At 44.0% G+C, this 20,834-nt stretch overlaps 1 protein-coding gene across 1 annotated transcript in view; it reads right to left on the reverse strand.

Moving 5' to 3' along the window:
* The window catches only part of LOC115479913 (2'-5'-oligoadenylate synthase 3-like), a 68,306-nt gene that overhangs the window by 22,122 nt on the left and 25,350 nt on the right, over nucleotides 1-20,834 (reverse strand). Inside the window, exons 7-8 of the mRNA XM_030218238.1 lie at nucleotides 5,028-5,215; nucleotides 11-317 (exon numbers count right to left, since the gene is read on the reverse strand). Coding sequence (XP_030074098.1) covers nucleotides 11-317; nucleotides 5,028-5,215 — 495 coding nt within the window. The remainder of the gene's footprint in view (nucleotides 1-10; nucleotides 318-5,027; nucleotides 5,216-20,834) is intronic.

Consider the following 20,834-nt stretch of genomic DNA (forward strand, 5'->3'; position numbering starts at 1 on the left):
GACGACTGACCTATAGCATCGAATGCAGGAAGAACATCCACTTCAATAGGTGGGGACCCTTTTCTTGACTTGATAGTGAAAGTCAGAGACCGGGGCGTTATGAGGTTGCCCCAAGGGTCCCGTCTTTCCTTTGGCTCTGGAATGTCCATATCAAAGGCAATGCTTTGGCGACATTTCTTCAGCATCTGGTAGATTTTACTGATGACGGGTCCACGGATTTCACGCTGGTCCTGAAAAGATTTGAAGCACTGGAGGAAGATAACCAGATCTGCATCAGATGTGTCCTTCAAGAGAGTGCCCTTCCCCGTGGAGCCACCCTGTAACACACATGGAGAGATTTCATGGCGACAATGAACCCTGTCCAACTCATAGTGAACAGCACAGTGGCTAGAGGAGGGATCTTAGCAATTGTGAAGGAACCTGGGATTACAAAATGGCACAGAGAAAACAGGAAGAACTTTCTCTAGAACTAAATAAATAGTGTGTACAGGTGGGAATTTATTTTCTAGAATATAGAATTGGAAAGAGCTATTTTCATCATAATCTGAAGTTGGCTACATTTTAATGAGCCACCCCATTAACAGTAGTGTTGTACATCCTGAAACAGGGCTTTTCTCTGGGAGTGGTCCTTTCACCCGGTAAACTCAAAAAAGAAGAGGACCTCTGGAGGGAGGGGGAGGAAATCTCCTGGAGCCTAAAGTCCAGAGTAGGGTTTCTCAACCCAGGCCCTGGGACACACCAAGCCAGTCTGGTCTTCAAGATACCCACAATGATAATTCATGGGAGAGATTTGGATATAAGAGAGGCAATCATGGGTGTAGTTTGGGGGGGGGGGGTAAGGGGGGGCATTGCCCCCCCCCCAAACGCAGGGCCGGCACAACGCTGTGGCAGCTTTCGGTCCCTCCTTCCCACCCTCAGCTCCCCGACAGCCCTCCTCTCCATTCCTTTCTGCCCCCCACACGCGCTTAAACCTTTTATTTTCAGTTGCAGCGATGACAGTGAAGAAAAAAGCACAGCAAGCGGGCTCGCCTCCTGTCTTTCCCTTCCCTCACAGTGTCCCGCCTTCCTATGATGACATATTTCCTGTTTCCACAAGGGCAGGACACTGTCTGTGAGGGAAGAGAAAGGCTGGAGGCCAGCATTTGTAGGGAACATTGTAGGCCTATCTTGTGAGGGATCATCTGAAAGTTCAATTCATAGGGAGATGGCAAGAGACTTACTGCAGGGAATAGCACAACAGTGATATTTAAAGTACTATGTAGTGGTGTTGGCTGTAGGAGACAATGCAAAGTACTGAAATATGAAGACATTATTCTGTCCTGAGACATACATGTGTATTGGACAGATAGATTGTTTCCTGAAAGTAAGTGTCATATGTACAATATTTGCATGAAATGAGAAACAAATCTTCTTGAAATGTGAAACTATTGTAACTTCTGAAAGGCTGTATCTCAAGTAAAAAAAAAAGTGTTAAAATGTGATATTACTGGTGATAGAAAATAAGCACATTAAACTTCATTTCTCACTGTTTCACATCGAGTGAACATGCAACACTTTTGCTTTGAGGTGACAAGATGTCGGACACGAGGAAGTGAAGGATGTCAGGGAGTCTTTTACTAAAGCTTAGCTCTAGTTATCTGCAGCAGGGCCCATATGAGTAAAATAGGCCCTGCTGCAGTTAACTAGAGCTAAGCTTTAGTAAAAGTCTCCCTGGCATCCTTCACTTCCTCGTGTCCAACATCTTGTCACCACAAAGCAAAAGTGGTCTTTATCTGCCGTCATTTACTATGTTACTCTCGTGCGAACTGTATAGCAGTGGCCCATGCCCATTTTATGGAAGCAGAGGAGCAGCCTAATGGTTATAACGGTAAAAGGTGGCCTGTTGTGGTGTTGGTGTGTGGGATTGCAGTACACCAAGGCCACTTTAACAAAAAAAAAAAATATTTTACAAGGGGGCAGTAAATGGCTATGCTGGAGCCCTTACTGCCTTTTAATTTAGGAGGTGGTGAGGGCTCCAGCGATAACTCGGCAGTAATCTGGCAGCGTGCGACCCTATCAGATAGAGCTGCCAAGTTACCCATTCCAGGAGGGAGACATTTTGGCCGGTCCTGGTTTTAAACTTACATCCCAAAGCAGTGTAATATTTCTAGTCCAGGATTCTATCCATTGAAATCAGTGCTTCAGGTCCCATAGTGCACCAGGATGAAGATGGCAGAAATCCAGGCCCAACCAAAAAAAGTCTCCTTCCTGGAATGGGTAACTTAGCAGCTCTGCACCACGGATTCAGAACTGCCAAATTACCCATTCCAGGAGGGAGACATTTTGGCCGGTTCTGGTTTTAAATTTACATCCCAAAGCAGTGTAGTATTTGTAGTCCATGATTCTATCCATTGAGGTCAGAGCTGCAGGTCCCATAATAGTGAATATACATATACTAGGAAAAAATGCCCGTTTGAGCGGAATGAAACGGGCGCTAGCAAGGGGCCCCCTCCCTCCGTCCCTCAAAGCTACTTGCCTTGTTCGCCCTCCCTCCGTCCCTCGAAGCTTCTTGCCTTGTTCGCCCTCCCTCCGTCCCTCGAAGCTTCTTGCCTTGTTCGCTGTGGGCCGTTTCGGCCCTGGAGTGTCAATAGCTCCGCCCTCGACGTCATGACATTTTGATGCGTCATGACGTTTTGACGCGAGGGCGGTGCAGACACTCCAGGGCACACCGGAAATCTCGGGCGCCTCAACTTCCGTGGAGGCTTCAGAACGTTGGGGTTGCCTTTTATATATATAGATTCTCCATTGTTATTGTCTCCTGAAATCATCAATAATGGCTACCTTTCTTTGTTAATAATCTTTCTTTAAACACAAGCTGTATATAGTACTCACTCTGTAATCTCAAGTTGTTTGTAAGCCACATTGAACTCAAGAATGCTTGGGATAATGTGGGGTATAAATGCCAATAAATACATTAAAAAAAAAAAAAAATACACCAAAATGAGTTTGGCAGAAATCCAGGACTGGCCAAAATGCCTCCCTCCTGGAATGGGCAACTTGGCAGCTCTGCTATCAGATTACCACTGGGCACACCCCCACTGCTAGAAAAGAAAAAACAGTTTCCAAGCCAAGAAGCTGGAACTAGCAGCAGGGTCTATGTTTGTGCAGCGCTGCGTACGCCTTGTAGCGCTATAGAAATGCTAAATAGTAGTAGTAGTAGTTCAGTCCTGAGAGGGCATTCCAGTTCTGGCTTTGAGCTGTGGCATCTATGTACTTCTGAAATCTAGATATAAGGGCAAACCCAGACCCACATCAGGTGAAAATCCTGAGGAATTAGAAAGAGTTAAAACCTTTAGACACAAAAATTACTGAAATTATGGTTGTAACTAATGTAAGCTTGCAGAAACCACAAGACTGTGTCCAAATTTAATGTGGCACATTTTTAGGGATTAAAAACAAATGTTGCAGGTTGTGTTTGCAAGAAGTTGATGGACTACATCTCCCGTTTTAACTCTGCATTATCCGGTTAGCGAGCGCCAATCATAATGTGCTAACACTAACTGGATAACACCCACCCTCCACTCATGACATGCTACCTCAGAAAAATACATTTGAAAAATCAGAAACATGTGGATTAATGCGCACAATTAGGCAAAATACTGCAAAACGCCTTAACGCATTTCTGTGGTTACCTATTTGCGTCTGCTAACAGCGTATTAAGGGCTTAACACCCTTTAATAAAAGGGCCATTAAATTAGGAGGTTGCATGAAAATATTTTCAGATCATTTGGGGGGTTTTTGGTGGGGGGCAGTTTTCACTACTCTAAAAATGGAAGCGCTACAGAAGTACATGAAAGTACTACTACTACTACTACTATTTAGCATTTCTATAGCGATACAAAACGTACGCAGCGTTGCACAAACATAGAAGAAAGACAGTCCCTGCTCAATCTAGTAGACAATAAATAAAGCAAACAAATCAATTTATGTGTAGAGGAAAGAGGAGAGGAGGGTAGGTGGAGGCGAGTGGTGGTTACGAGTCAAAAGCAATGTTAAAGAGGTGGGCTTTCAGTCTAGATTTAAAGGTGGCCAAGGATGGGGCAAGACGTAGGGGCTCAGGAAGTTTATTCCAGGCATAGGGTGCAGCGAGACAGAAGGCGCGAAGTCTGGAGTTGGCAGTAGTGGAGAAGGGAACAGATAAGAAGGATTTATCCATGGAGCGGAGTGCACGGGAAGGGGTGTAGGGAAGGACGAGTGTGGAGAGATACTGGGGAGCAGCAGAGTGAGTACATTTATAGGTTAGTAGAAGAAGTTTGAACAGGATGCGAAAACGGATAGGGAGCCAGTGAAGCGACTTGAGGAGAGGGGTAGTATGAGTAAAGCGACCCTGGCGGAAGACGAGTGATGACAGATGTACCAAAAAACCTTCCTGTGTGCCATCAGACACCTATGTGACAGTTTGCCATTGCTAATATCTCACACCTGCCTTATTTGTTATAACAGGCAGAGTTAGGACTATACATTTTGTGTACCATTTCAACAAAGAAGTGATTCAAGATCTACATCCATCTCACCAAGGCACAATGCCACACTCTTCTCATGCCAGTACAAATGCCTTGGAGATCTATAAAGGATCTGAACACGTTATAAAGCACTGAAGGTATATAAAGCACCAATCTCAGTTCAAATTCTTCAGCTGCTACGCCTTGGGATCTTGGCCAAGTCACTTAACTCTCCACTGCCTCAGGTACAAGAATTAGCTTGCAAACCCTCTGGGGACAGGGAAATACCAACAATACCTGAACGTATTTCATCTTAAAATACTACTTAAAAAGGTGGAATGCGACATTGTAATCTTGTTCGTAGTATTTGCAATAACGATAATTTCCTGTTCAACTTCCTCTAATCCTTTCACTTTCAATTGAATCAAAACTTGTACCAGTTTCAGAAAATAATTCAGCTTTGCAGATTATATGTGCCAAGAAGCAGCGAGAGACACCGCTGCCTTAAGCTTAAAACACAATGCACCGTTTTACCAAAGGACCCACTTTCACCACTTTGATGACTCCCTCTTGTGTCTTCAGAATCTCGGCGATCCTATGGACTGCGTTCTTTAACTCTTTATTGAACGTGCTCGTTGACTGTAGATTGTTCATGATCCACTCGTCCAGTTTGTGGCCGGGAACGTCGTAAAGCTCCATCCTGAATCCTGGGTGAGAGTGATTTCTTGCTGCGTCTCACTGCTGCTGAGTTTTGTGGGACACACACCTTCAGAGCTCCCACCCACCCACAGTCTGACGCATGTGACGCAGTCCTTAAGGTGGATTTACTACTACTACTACTTAGCATTTCTATAGCGCTGCCAGGGTTACGCAGCGCTGTACAAGTTTCACAAGGGGAAGGACAGTCCCTGCTCTGGAGAGCTTACAATCCCCAAGCACAGCCGTGTTCTCCTAATGGAGATAAACAGTCAAAATAATCCCAGTACCTAAAAAAAAAGGGGGGGGGGCTTTTACTAAACGGGCTTAATGCATTTTAATCATAGGAGCCAGCTCTGTGGGTGCTTGAACACCCCCAATATTGAACACATTTCTTGACTGTGTCCAAGAAGAGAGCATTTCCACTGGGTTTAGCACCCCCAATAATTTTGAAAAGTTGGCGTCCATGATTTTAATGCAGCACTTTCCCCTGTGCTAAACCCAAATTTAATGTGGCACTTTTTTTTAGATTTGCAGGTTGGTTAGAGAAATTATACAGTCTGTGCCCTGAGAATGGCAAGGACTAATCAAACTCTGGTATAAAGTATCACATGCCATGTAAAATGAGTTTATCTTGTTGGGCAGACTGGATGGTCTTTATCTGCCATCATTTACTATGCTTAGAAATCAATGGGCTATGTCTCCCCTGTTAACTCTGCATTATCCAGTTGGTGAGCTCTAATCATAACGTGCTAACCGGATAACACGGGAATGCCCACCCTCCGTTCATGACACGCTACCTCTGAAAAATACATTTGAAAAATCAGAAACGTGGATTAATGCGCACAATTAGGCAAAATACTGCAAAACGCTTTAACGTATTTCTGTGGTTGCCTATTTGCGTGTGCTAACAGTGTGTTAAGGGCTTAACACCCTTTAATAAAAAGGGCCGTTAAATTAGGAGGGTGTACATAAGTATTGTCATACTGGGACTGACCAAAAGGTCCATCAAGCCCAGCATCCTGTTTCCAACAGTGGCCAATCCAGGTCACAAATACCTGGCAAGATCCCAAAAATGTACAAAACATTTTATACTGCTTATCCCAGAAATAGTGGATTTTCCCCAATTTAATAATTGTCTATGGACTTTTCCTTTAGGAAACCGTCCAAAACTTTTTAAAACTCTGCTAAGCTATCTGCCTTTAACACATACTCTGACAATGAATTCCAGAGTTTAATTGCACGTTGAGTGAAGAAACATTTTCTCCAATTCGCTTTAAATATACCACTTTGTAGCTTGATCGCATGCCCCCTAGTCCTAGTATTTTTGGAAAGGGTAAACAGACGCTTTACATCTACCCTTTCCACGCCACTCATTATTTTATAGACATCTATCATATCTCCCCTCAGCCGCCTTTTCTCCAAGCTGAAGAGCCCTAGCCGCTTCAGACTTTCCTCATAGGAACCAAGTCATTTGAATTTCCCACATATACCCTGAATGTAAATTAATACCTTCTGGGGTTTTTTTTTCTTACTATTATGTATTACATTACCATGTAACCCAAATCCTTCTGCAACACCAATTGTCTAATTTCCTCACATTTCCATTATCCAATATGTATTGTAAGCCACATGGAGCCTGCAAAGAGGTGGGAAAATGTGGGATACAAATGCAATAAATAAATAAATAAATACAATTCCATCCCCTTTATCATTTTCGGCACCCTTCTCTGCACCTTTTCTAATGCCACTATTTTGAGATTTTTTTGGGGGGGCAGTTTCCACTACACTGTAAAAATGGAAGAGGAGGTGTGAATGGAGCTACAGAAGTACATGAAAGTGATAATACAGATGTACTGAGAAACCTTCCTGTGTGCCATCAGACACTGTTTAATAAAAGGGCCCTTAAATTAGGAGGGTGCATTAAAATATTTTCAGATCATTTTGTGTGTGTGTGTGTGGGGTGGGGGGAGGGGAGGGGGTTGGCCAGTTTTCAGGGTTTTTGTTTCCCAGTTTGTTTCAGAAATGAATGCATGTAAAGTTCATTAATAGGTGAAACATTTTTAAAGCACGTGAAGAGGCATAATCGAACGGAAACGTCTATCTCCATGGGCGTTTATCTCCGAGAATGGGTCCGTGAAGGGGCGGACCAAACCGTATTTTCAAAAAACATGGATGTTTATCTTTTTTTTGAGCTGGGCGTTTTTGTTTTTCAGCGATAATGGAAACCGAAAGAGCCCAGCTCAAAAACGAATAACTCCAAGACATTTATTCATGGGAGGGGCCAGGATTCGTAGTGCACTGGTCCCCCTCACATGCCAGGACACCAACCGGGCACCCTAGGGGGCACTTTAAAAAAAAAAAAAAAAGGTAAAACAGCTCCCAGGTGCATAGCACCCTTCTCTTGGGTGTTGAGCCCCCCAAATCCCCCTCAAAACCCACTGCCCACAAGTCTACACCATTACTATAGCCCTAAGGGGTGAAGGGGGGCACCTACATGTGGGTACAGTGGGTTTGGGGGGCGGTTTGGAGGGCTCCCATTTACCAGCACAAGTGTAACAGGTGGGGGGGATGAGCCTGGGTCCACCTGCCTGAAGTCCACTGCACCCCCTAACAACTGCTCCAGGGACCTGCATACTGCTGCCAGGGAGGTGGGTATGACATTTGATGGTACATAAGTACATAAGTAGTGCCATACTGGGAAAGACCAAAGGTCCATCTAGCCCAGCATCCTGTCACCGACAGTGGCCAATCCAGGTCAAGGGCACCTGGCACGCTCCTCAAACGTAAAAATAAAAAGTTGTGAAACATCATTTTTTGTGGTGGGAGGGGATTAGTGACCACTGGGGGAGTCAGGGGAGGTCATCCCCGATTCCCTCTGGGGGTAATCTGGTCATTTAGGGCACTTTTTGGGGCCTTATTCGTGAAAAAACAGGGTCCAGGAAAAGTGCCCTAAATTCTAGCTACAAACGCATACTTTTTTTTCCATTATTGGCGAAAGGCGCTCATCTCTCCTCGGCCGATAACCACGCCCCAGTTCTGCCTTCACCACGCCTTCGACACCCCCCCCATCAACTTTGTCCGCATCCGCGATGGAGTGCAGTTGAAAACGTCCAAATTCGGCTTTCGATTATACCGCTTTATTCGTTTTTGTGAGATAAACATCTATCTCCCGATTTGGGTCACAATATAGGCGTTTTTCTATTTTGATTTTAAGCAGGATAATAACCTCTATAAACATTAGTTTAGAGGGGGGTGGGTTGGTTACACAATGGTCAATGGAGTTGCCAGACTGAGTTGAGTTCTGGGTAACAGATGTTTTAATATTGCTTCTCCCCCTTGCAAGATTCTTTGCTATACCAAAGAGGTGGTGCATGCAAATCTATGTCATGCATATTCATTGTGGATATCCTGAAAACCTGATTGGCTGGGTGTATCCTGAGGATTGGGTGGAGAAGCACTGGGGCAAGGCAAGGATTCCCCCTCCTATCTAATGCTGACTATGGCCTTTGATCAGCATCTTTGGAGATTCCTGTGTCACAGGGCTGTACAGGGAGTGGCCCTCCTTCGGGCAGTGATCTTTTGCCAAGCCTGGTGTCTCCCAGCCCACCGCCAGCAATCAGTGCTCGGATTTGGCTTTGTCACGGGGAGAGGAGGTGACACTCTGCACTGTGGTTGAGGGACAGTACAGCCAAGAACATTCCACAACAGAGAGAAAGCGAGGGCCAGCCAGTAATGGCATCACTGACAGGCCAATGATCAGAAGCAAAAGCAGGCGCTAGAAACTCTTAGTGCCATGCTACTGCCCCAGGATCAGAGTCCCCGAGCGAGTGAAACAACGTGCTCGTGGGCTCTGAATGAAACTAGCATGCAAATGCACGCAAAATAGGGCTCAGTGCAAGTAGCATGCAAATACATGCTAAACATATTCCTCCCCAATGATCAGTGAGCAGCATGCCAAACATTGGCACACTGTCCATGGCAAACCCTACGCCAGCTCGGAGCTAGCATTAGGGTTTGCAGACCGTTGGGGAGGAATGGTGAGCTCTGTCCAGCCTGCATTTGCATGCTAGCAGGCCACCCATTCTTGAGCCTGCCATGAGTGGGAAAGCGCGGGGTACAAATGTAACTAAAATAAATTCTCCCCAATGCAGCCCCCCTGCAGGAACAGGAACCCCGATCCCCTCACCTCAAGCCAGTGACACAGGGTCTCCAGTCCCCTTGACCCCAACACAAGTTTGGGAGGCCTGGAGATCCAGTGAGTCTCCTGCCCCCCTAACCCCCGGTACCCCCCCCCAAAAAAAGCCCTGGTGGCCCAGTAGGATGCAAATGAAGTCCCCCCCCCCAACCTGGTGGTCTAGTGGCCCTCTTCCCCACCCCCGTACTTTTGTTGAAGGAGGGAGGTAGACTCCCTCCCCTTCCAGCAGTGCTGTCTTGAAAATGGCAGCGCTCAGCCCTGCCCAGTGCATCCTGGCTTGAGGTAGTGGTTTGGTGGGGGCACTAGGCCACTAGGGCCATGCTGTTTGGGGTCTGGTGATCCCATAGACCTCCAGCCCCTGTGTTTGACAGGTCTGGGCTTTTGACCGCCCAGACCTGTCAAACAAGGACGGAGCTCAGGTACAATCCTCCCGCACTTTACCCGTTGATCAGAGATAATAACATGCATAAATTTGCATGCTATTATCTCTGATCATAGGGGCAGTAAAGCCCCGCGCTGTTTGGAACAGCGTGGGGCTTTCAATCATCTGGGCATGAGTGTTAATTAAGAAGAGTTACAGAGCTCCCATGAAGGTGAGGTGGGGCGAGGTGACCCAAATCATGCCTGCTTTGCTGACTGTCGCCCTTGGCAAGATCTACAGAGATAACTTTCGAGGAAATATGATCTGCGTCCGCAGCTCTGCACAAGCTCTGTTTACTTTTTGCTCAGTGAAATCTCAAGCTGTTGAGGCCGGGTCCTGTGCAATGGCTCAGAAGGTTGATACATGGGAACATGAGGTTTAAGACCATGAAAGAAGCTGCTTCAGTACTGGGGAAGACTGTTGTACACAGAAAGACAGAGAATATGGGAAATGCTGCTAGACATTTGAATATTAGAGTTTTGAATTTTCCACAAGTCTTGTCTATGTTGCCAAAAGATCTCTTTTATAGATATTTGAAGTAAGGTTTGAGATTTCCTGGAACCACTTTACCACTACTAAATAATATATCTTATGTATATATTATTTATATATTATGTATATATTATGCGTGGGATAAACATAAAGGAATTCTGCTCAGAAGGAATGGATCCTAAGGAGCTTAGACAAGATTGGGTGGCAAAGCCGGTGGCGGGAGACGGAGATGGTGCTGGGCAGACTTATACGGTCTGTGCCAGAGCCGATGGTGGGAGGCGGGGATAGTGCTGGGCAGACTTATACGGTCTGTGCCAGAGCCGGTGGTGGGAGGCGGGGATAGTGCTGGGCAGACTTATAAGGTCTGTGCCAGAACCGGTGGTGGGAGGCGGGGCTGGTGGTTGGGAGGCGGGGATAGTGCTGGGCAGACTTATATGGTCTGTGCCAGAACCGGTGGTGGGAGGCGGGGCTGGTGGTTGGGAGGCAGGGATAGTGCTGGGCAGACTTATATGGTCTGTACCCTGAAAAGGACAGGTACAAATCAAGGTAGGGTATACACAAAAAGTAGCACATATGAGTTTATCTTGTTGGGCAGACTGGATGGATCGCGCAGGTCTTTTTCTGCCGTCATCTACTATGTTACTATGTTACTATATATCTTATGTATGGACAGTTAAGCAGGAGAGAAGACCCTGCTCTGGCTTCTGATTCCACTTAGATGTCACTGGACTGTTAGATGCTTCTGGAGATTTTGCTACACTGGTGTTGTATTGTGCTGTTGTGCAGGATAAGAACTCTTTTATACGTTGATATTTTCAATATTAAAATGTTAAATCAGTTAGAGTCCTATTTACAAAGGTGGGCTACCGTTTTTAGTGCGTGCTAAAAATGCTAGTGCACCTTTGTAAACAGTGCCTTGAGTTCTAAACTGCATATTTATCCTGATGCATCAAAAAAATAAAATAAATAAAAAAATAAACAAGAAAGGAGGAAGCGATTTCTGTCTATGCGGCAGGAGGTCTTCTCCTTGGGTGCAAAATGTTTCCTGTGTTTTCCATGTAAATGTATGATACAGCTGAGAAAACCTCTGACTGACTGCATTAGGAACTGGTTGAGTGGAGGGTGACAGAGGGTAGTGGTAAATGCAGCTCATTGGGAGGAAAAGGATGTTACCAGTGGTGTGCTGCAAGGTTCGGTTCTTGGGTTCGTAGATAATGGGGGTTCCCCAGGGGTCTGTGCTGGGACCGCTACTTTTTAACATATTTATAAATGATCTAGAGATGGGAGTAACTAGTGAGGTAATTAAATTTGCTGTTGTTAAATCGCAAGAGGATTGTGAAAAATTACAAGAGGACCTTATGAGACCGGGAGACTGGGCGTCTAAATGGCAGACGACGTTTAATGTGAGCAAGTGCAAAGTGATGCATGTGGGAAAGAGGAACCCGAATTATAGTTACGTCATGCAAGGTTCCACGTTAGGAGTCACGGACCAAGAAAGGGATCTAGGTGTCGTCGTCGATGATATGTTGAAACCTTCTGGTCAGTGTGCTGCTGCGGCTAAGAAAGTAAATAGAATGTTAGGTATTATTAGGAAAGGAATGGAAAACAAAAATGAGGATGTTATAATGCCTTTGTATCGCTCCATGGTGCACCTCGAATATTGTGTGCAATTCTGGTCACCGCATCTCAAAAAAGATATAGTGGAATTAGAAAAGGTACAGAGAAGGGCGACAAAAATGATAAAGGGGATGGGATGACTTCCCTATAAGGAAAGGCTAAAGCGGCTAGGTCTCTTCAGCTTGGAGAAAAGGCGGCTGAGGGGAGATATGATAGAAGTCTATAAAATAATGAGTGGAGTGGTACAGGTAGACGTGAATCACTTGTTTACTCTTTCCAAAACTACTAGGACTAGGGGCCACACAATGAAGCTAGAAAGTAGTAAATTTAAAAAGAATCAGAGAAAATATTTCTTCACTCAACGTGTAATTAAACTCTGGAATTCATTGCCAGAGAATGTGGTAAAGGCAGTTAGCTTAGCGGGGTTTTAAAAAGGTTTGGATGGCTTCCTAAAGGAAAAGTCCATAGACCGTTATTAAATGGACTTGGGGAAAATCCACTGCTTATTTCTAGAATACTGTCGAAAATAAACTGGCACTTCTCCACTTGACTAATACTTACAAAACAAAAAAATAGTGGAGGATTCTACAGGAGTCAAACTATATACTCTTTTATAGGGTAAGTCTTATATAGTCACCAAGGCTAGTTTCACTTCACTCCCATGGTGAACCTGTGCCCGTGGACATGTTATAATCACAGACTATACCCCCAACCTACCTATGCTCATTGCTCATGTGCTCATATAAATTAATCTATCTTTGCTTATCATACTACATGCATAGGTGAGTCTATGTGTCACTTATCTCATGGGAACCTGTGCGATTGCAAGATTTATTTATTTATTTATTGCATTTGTATCCCACATTTTCCCACCTTTTTGCAGGTTCAGTGTGGCTTACAATATGAGTTGAATGTTGGAAATACAATTGTTACAGATAGTTATGGATTATATTATGCAGGGTTATGCAAAACAATTGAGGTGTCATTAAGGGATGTAATAATGGAACATAGGCATTGCAACTTTGGAAGGAAACAATGGGAGCTTAGGGGCGATAGAAAGGCATGAAGTCATATGGTATATAGCCTAAGCCAAATGGGTGACCAGCGACACTGTACCAAAAAGTTGGGAAGAACAGATGAGGCACATAGCCACCAAAACCAGAGAAGACAGTCTACCGACGCATCTAAGCACCATAATCAAATGCATCAAGAGATATTACACATGTAGCCACCACAGTTGGAGCTATAGACATGGCTGGCAAAACTAGAGACAACCAGGTGTCTGCAGTAGCTGGTGACAGAGGCAGCTGCAATAGCTGGCATCAAATAGGTGGCTGCGGTGGCTGGTGACAGAGGCAGCTGCAATAGCTGGCATCAAATAGGTGGCTGCGGTGGCTGGTGACAGAGGCAGCTGCAATAACTGGCGTCATACAGGCAGCTGCGGTGGCTGGTGACAGAGGCAACTGCAATAGCTGGCTTCATACAGGTGGCTGTGGTGGCTGGTGACAAAGGCAGCTACGGTAGCTGGAACCATACAGTAGCAGAGTGGTAGAGGTAGCTGTAGTAACTGGCATCATACAGGTGGCCACTGCATCTGAAGCCACAGGCTTGTATGCTGCAGCTGAAGCCATATCTAGAGATGCTGCATGTAATATGATAAATATAACAAGCACATGGATACTACACTCAGAGATTACTTAGAGGCATCACATCGACTAACCGGGTGTAATGGTTCCCTTTGACGAAGCACAAATTGCGAAACAGGCAGTCTGTCAGGGTTGACGAGCGCACTGGTTCCCATGAGATAAGTGACACATAGCTCACCTATGCATGTAGTATGATAAGCAAAGATAGATTAATTTATATGAGCACATGAGCATAGGTAGGTTGGGGGTATAGTCTGTGATTATAACATGTCCACGGGCAGAGGTTCACCATGGGAGTGAAGTGAAACTAGCCGTGGCATGGCGACTATATGAGACTTACCCTATAAATGAGTATATAGTTTGACTCCTGTAGAATCCTCCACTATTTTTTTGTTTTGTAAGTATTTCTAGAATAAGCAGCTTAAAATGTATTGTACTGTTTTGGGATCTTGCCAAGTACTTTTTCTGCTGTCATCTACTATGTTACTATGTTACTTGTGACCTGGATTGGCCACTGTTGGAAACAGGATGCTGGGCTTGATGGACCTTCGGTCTGTCCCAGTATGGCAATACATATGTACTTGGGATTCTGAATGGAATCTTGATACTCTTTGGGGTTCTACATGGAATGTTGCTACACTTTGAAATTCTGCATGGAATCTTGTTGTTCTTTAGAATTCTAGAATCTTGCTATTCTTTGGGTTTCTACATGGAATGTTGCTACTCTTTGGGTTTCTGCCAGGTACTTGTGACCTGGATTGGCCACTGTTGGAAACAGGATGCTGGGCTCGATGGACCTTTGGTCTGTCCCAGTATGGCATCACTTATGTACTTATGTAATGAGTTTATCTTGTTGGGCAGACTGGATGGACCGTACAGGTCTTTATCTGCCATCATCTGCTATGCTACTACATTCTAAACTGTGAAAGATTTACTCAGGCTTGGACTTCAGGAGGTAGAGGCTCACCATCTGGAATTTGTACCTTTGAGGCAGCCTGGACAGAGAAATCATATTAATTTGTTAATTCTGTTTAATTTTGGTTCAGTCCTGCAAGTGATAGAATGACATCTGGTTTTAATTACTCAAATGTCTAGCTTTTGCTAGACTAGAGGTTAGAAAGGTCAGAGAGAAATAAAACTTTCTTTGTCCCTTTTTGAGTGATGGATTGTTAAGGCTGGTTCATAGGTATTATTTACCACATCTGGATGCCATTCTAAGCAAGGCATACTGGACAATCTCGAGGGGATCAGCAAGCAAGCTGTTTTAAAAGATTAGGCTGAATGCTGTTTAGAGAGAAGGAAATAGGTGATAATTTAGGTTCTGTCTTATAAGGAATTCTGATTTCTGCTTATTTTAAAATATGTTTTATTCTGTTTAATTAATAGGTTCTATTTCTATGTAGAATATCTTTTCAATTCAGTGTTACATCTTTGTCTGACTTTCAAGTGAGATTTGTCTGCAGTTTAAGAGATCATCTGGTTTGAATTATCCACAGTCCTAGCTAGTTCTGTGTATGAAGCTAGAAGGTGAAAGAGGTCAGGAAAAGTCAAGTCTTCTCCTTGATTGATTATAGCTAAGTGTAGGACTGGTCTCCTGAAAGTAATAACAAACCATGTCTGTGTGCCATTAAGCAAGACTGGCCTCTTGGCCCCTTAATGAATGCCAGAGTCCGGTTAGTATGAAGTTAACTGGGAATCTGAGAATTTAATAATAATAAAATGCAGGAGATAGGTGCCACATTGTCTAGTTTGAGAGGCCCCAGGTCATAGGTCAGTTTAGGAAATATCTCAAACCTATGTAACTGATATTTTTGAGTAAATGTGTAGAGATAATTAGTTCAAGACAGGGTAATCAATCTATTCTTTACCATCTGGTGAGAAAGGGGGGCTAGAGGGGTTTAGGACCATATATAAAGGAGAGCAGAAGCAGCTTACATTAGAGAAGGAGCTGAGACGAGAAGGAACCAAGACAGGAGACACAAGACACAGAGAGCTGAAGAGAAGGAGAGAGCTAGCGCTGATGTCCTACTTTGTTTGCTGGCAAATAAAGAAGATTTCTCTCTCATTCTGGTGTGTGGTGTTTGACTCCTGAAGTACCACAGATTCTGCTAACAATAGTGGTAATTCCTGCAACACCTTGAGCAATAGAAGATTAAGTGGTTTACCGAGAATCAAAAGGAACTACAATGGGAACTGAACCCAGGTCGCCAGGTTCTCAGCCCACTGCACTAACCTATGCCAGTTAATAGAGGCAGTAAGTTCTCCTCTGTACAACACCATCCTTAGCTACAGTTCTTAAAGTAAAGCTGTTTCTTCCCCAGAAAAACATCTGGTGGTGAGAGGCTGAACTTTGTGTGACCTTCTCAAGCTGGACCTGGATTGAGCAGCACCTCTTCTCTCCTTCATCCTTTACTCCCAGCAGGTTGTGGTGCCTGACAGATTCCCCATCCCTGTATAGGCTGATTCCCACTCCTTTAGTCAAAGAAATTTTATTCAAATGAAAGTAGTTGCTGCAGCCTGGAGATTATTATTTATATTTTGTCCCCTTCCACAGAGGTGCAGTAGCCAGGGATCTGAACCAAAGACAGCTTCCCCACCCGGGCCTCACCCCTTTAAGGGATGCATCCTCCCATCCTGTCAGTCAAGGAGGAAGACACAGCCCCTGTTAGAATTCAGAACTGTATTTTCTGGTAGAACAGCTGCAGGTTCCAACACTGCTCAACAGGCAGAACTACTACTTATCATTTCTAAAGCGCTACCAGACGTACGCAGTGCTGTACACTTGAACATGAAGAGACAGTCCCTGCTCGACAGAGCTTACAATCTAATTAGGACAGACAAACAGGACAAATAAGGGATAAGGACAAAGAGTAGCAAGATTCCGGAATCCCAAAGAGTAGCAAGTTTCCGGAATACCAAAGAGCAGCAAGATTCCGGAATCCCAAAGACTACTACTACTTATCATTTCTATAGCTCTGCTAGACGTACGCAGCGCTTTACACTTGAACATGAAGAGACAGTCCCTGCTACACAGAGCTTACAATCTAATTAGGACAGACAAACAGGACAAATAAGAGATAAGGACAAAGAGTAGCAAGATTCCGGAATCCCAATGACTACTACTACTTATCATTTCTATAGCTCTGCTAGACGTACGCAGCGCTTTACACTTGAACATGAAGAGACAGTCCCTGCTCCACAGAGCTTACAATCTAATTAGGACAGACAAACAGGACAAATAAGGGATAAGGACAAAGAGTAGCAAGATTCCGGAATCCCAAAGAGTAGCAAGTTTCCGGAATACCAAAGAGCAGCAAGTTTCCGGAATACCAAAGAGCAGCAAGATTCCGGAATCCCAAAGACTACTACTACTTATCATTTCTATAGCTCTGCTAGACGTACGCAGCGCTTTACACTTGAACATGAAGAGACAGTCCCTGCTACACAGAGCTTACAATCTAATTAGGACAGACAAACAGGACAAATAAGAGATAAGGACAAAGAGTAGCAAGATTCCGGAATCCCAATGACTACTACTACTTATCATTTCTATAGCTCTGCTAGACGTACGCAGCACTATACACTTGAACATAAAGAGACAGTCCCTGCTCGAAAGAGCTTACAATCTAATTAGGACAGACAAACAGGACAAATAAGAGATAAGGACAAAGAGTAGCAAGATTCCGGAATCCCAATGACTACTACTACTTATCATTTCTATAGCTCTGCTAGACGTACGCAGCGCTTTACACTTGAACATGAAGAGACAGTCCCTGCTCCACAGAGCTTACAATCTAGTGATCTCTACATATATTTATAGCTGTCGAGAGGGAGGGTGGGGGGAAAATTCCCCGGGCCTGGCCCTCCAGGGGGGGCCCGGCGCAGGGGTCTCGCTCTCTCTCTCTCCTGCTCCTGACAGGACCTGGGTGATTGCGTCCCAACAGGAGCAGGAGAGAGAAAACTCCGGCACTGGGCCCCCCCTTGCATTGCCTGCCTAGCAGCTGATGGGCCCTCTGGCCGCACATGCTCAGTTTTGAGACTGAGCATGTGCGACCTGAGGAAAGCAACCGCAGGGGCAGGCAATGCTGGGCAGATAAAGGAGCTGCGCTGTGGGCGGGCGGTGGTAGTGATGGTGATGATGATTTGGGGGGGGGGGAGGGGAGCAGCGGCAATGACGATTCTGCCCTGGGCCCGGTGGAGGCAGCCCTGCCCTGGGCCCAGCTCAGTCTCTTGGCGGCCCTGATATATTCCTGTGCAAAGAAGAGAAAGGAAGGAGAGAGGAAGTGAGGCCTCAGGCAGTGATACTGGGCAGTGTATTTATTAATTCAATAAGATCGATACACATATTTTTTGTATAAATCAAGAAGTTACACAGTAATAATAATCATATGCAAAAAAAAAGGAATAACTGACCCAGATTCTAAAAACACAGAAAAATAAAACCAACCATCAAATACTTAAAGAAACTGGTTTGAAAAACATAGAGAGGAGTCCAAGGTTTTCAGTGGCATTCAAATGCGATGTTTCTGTCTATTCCACCTTAAGAGCTGGTGAGCTGTGCTCATGTTTATCCCAAAAAGAGAAAGATACCAAATAAGAAATAATTTGATTTCAGTTTCATTTACTGAACTCCAAGTCAATGAAACTAGTCAGGTGATTATATACAAAGAAAGAGCTAAGAGAAAATCCGCCCTTTCTTGAAGAATGGAAACTGAAACTACAGCATACTAATATTAACGGCACCCTGAAAACTGGAAAATATTTGGATTTGTGACTTGCAAACCTTAGACCTTGGTGGTTATGTAATAGTTTCTGAACGAGCTTCTTAAGATGTATGTGAAAAGTATTCTTTAAAACATATATGTTATTTTATTTATTTAACACATTTATACCCCAGGCTCAATGTGGCTTACACAATACCGTAGAGGCAGCCTCCGGTTCGGTAAAATACAAATACACAATATAGTATTAGGCATGTAAGAAACAGAAATAGAAGCAACAAAGAAATAAAGAGGGGGTGGTGCTAAAAGTCCAATACGGTTCATAGTTCTACTGTGTCGCAGGAAGTAGAAAGTTCATTTGGGTCAGGGGGATAAGCCTTCTTAAACAAGTTGGTTTTCAGTGACTTCCTGGTTGTGCATAGATTTCACGGTTCTGGGCAAAGCGTTTCACAGTTGTGTACTTATGTAAAAAAAAGCTGGATGCATAAATTGATTTGTATCTAATTCTATTGCAGTCTGGATAATGCAAATTTAAATAAGTACGGGATAGGTTGGTACTGTTTCTGGGTGGTAGTTTTATAAGGTCCAGCATGTATCCAGGAACATTACCATAAATAATCCTGTGGACAAGAGTACAAACCTTGAAGGCAATACGTTCCTTGGTGGGGAGCCAATGCAGTTTTTCACGAATGGGTTTAGCACTTTCAAATTATGTTATAAGGTCGGAGCCCTTTTACTAAGCCACGTAGGTGCCTATATATGTGTGCCAATTTGGAGTTACCACCCGGCTACCGGGTGGCCCATGCAGTAATTTCATTTTTTATGTGTGCCTGCTTTGTGCGCCAGAAAATATATTTTATTTTCTGGCGTGCAGCGAAAATTGGGCAGTAACTCTGACTTGACATGCGTAGGCGATTACTGCACGGTTAACACGAGAGACCTTACCACTAAGTCAATGGCTGGCGGTAAGGTCTCAGACCCAAAATGGATGCATGGTGTTTTTAGAAAGAAAGAAGGCCTCTGGTGTGGCTCGAACTGGATACTCAAGGGGGAATTAGCCTAACTAGAACCTGGAGATTCCCTAGTTACCTTTCAAAAGATCCGGCTTTCTTAAAATTCTTAAGCGGGAAATGGGACGAATACGTAGCACACAATAAAGAACACAAATTGAATCCCAAACTGTTCTGGTGTGTGGCAAAGGCTGTCCTGAGGGGGGACCTGATAGCGTACGTAGCAGTGCGATATAAAAAAATTGGAAATTAATCTTATTCATTTAACTCAACAACTACGGAGGGCCAGGCGCAGATACCTAGCTTCACCCACAGTAACTAACAGAGACACATATATACTGACGCAGGCAACCATTAACTCGCTGCTGCAGGAGCAAATGCAATGTAATTTGGTATACCACAAACATCGACTGGCGAGGTTTGGCAACAGGGCTGGAGGGATGATGGCAAGATTGGTTCGGAAACAGGGGGGGGGGGGGGGGGAACCGAACGATATCAGCCTTGAAGGATAAAACAGGAAGGGCTGTGAACAGCTTGGAAGCAATACAAGGGTTACTGTGAGAACACTTTCAGCAGTTATATGCACAGGGAGCGTCTGCGAGCAGCGAAAAGGTCAAAACTTTCTTATACACTGTGAAAATGCCGAGGCTAAGTGCAGAGGCAATAGAAAAAATAGGAGCCCCTATCCACCCCAAAGAGTTATTGTCCGCAATTAAAAATGTGTGTGTGTGTGTGGAGTTTTAATATATATATTATATATATTTATGTGTGCATTTTTGATACATTATGATGTGGGTACGATTTCGTTATGGTTCTCCTGATGATATATATTTAAGATCACTGAGATATATATATGTCTATATATTTTTACATTTCACTGTTAATTATATGTGTATATATTTTTAAGTATTTTAATATGGGTATGTTGTCTTGGTCATGGTTTTTCAGTCATTATGTAATACTATAGTTTTTATAGACTTTTTATATTTTTTTATTATTATTGATTTTACATTATCGCTCATATTTGTCACGGCCTGTGTCGGGCAACATTCTGGTATATGGTACTACTAATAACGTTTTTAATATCTTTCACTGATCTGCTGTTTTCTTTTCCACGTTGGAGCTGCGGATCGCTTGCCTTGTTGTTTTTTTAAATTTAGGCTTTATGCAGACGATATTCAGTTTTTCTTCCCTATGTCTGATACTGTCGAGAAAAGCTTTCAATTTGTAGCTACTTGTTTGCAGCCCATGAGGACTTGGATGGATGCTAATCGTTTTCAGCTGAATGTTTCTAAATCGCAGATTGTATTTTTATCTGGTAAGACTTCCCCTTCTTTGGTTCCCGAAACCTTTGTATTTGATTCTTTGAAAATTCCCATTGTGCGGAGCGTAATTTAGATTTGGGGTTTGGTTGGATTCTACTACTACTACTAATAGCATTTATATAGCGCTACCAGACGCACGCAGCGCTGAACATTTGACATAGAGAGACAGTCCCTGCTCAAAGAGCTTACAATCTAGGTAAAACAGACAGACAAGACATTACGGGCAA

Source organism: Microcaecilia unicolor, chromosome 11, assembly GCF_901765095.1.
Source record: "Microcaecilia unicolor chromosome 11, aMicUni1.1, whole genome shotgun sequence".
Classification (NCBI taxonomy): domain Eukaryota; kingdom Metazoa; phylum Chordata; class Amphibia; order Gymnophiona; family Siphonopidae; genus Microcaecilia; species Microcaecilia unicolor.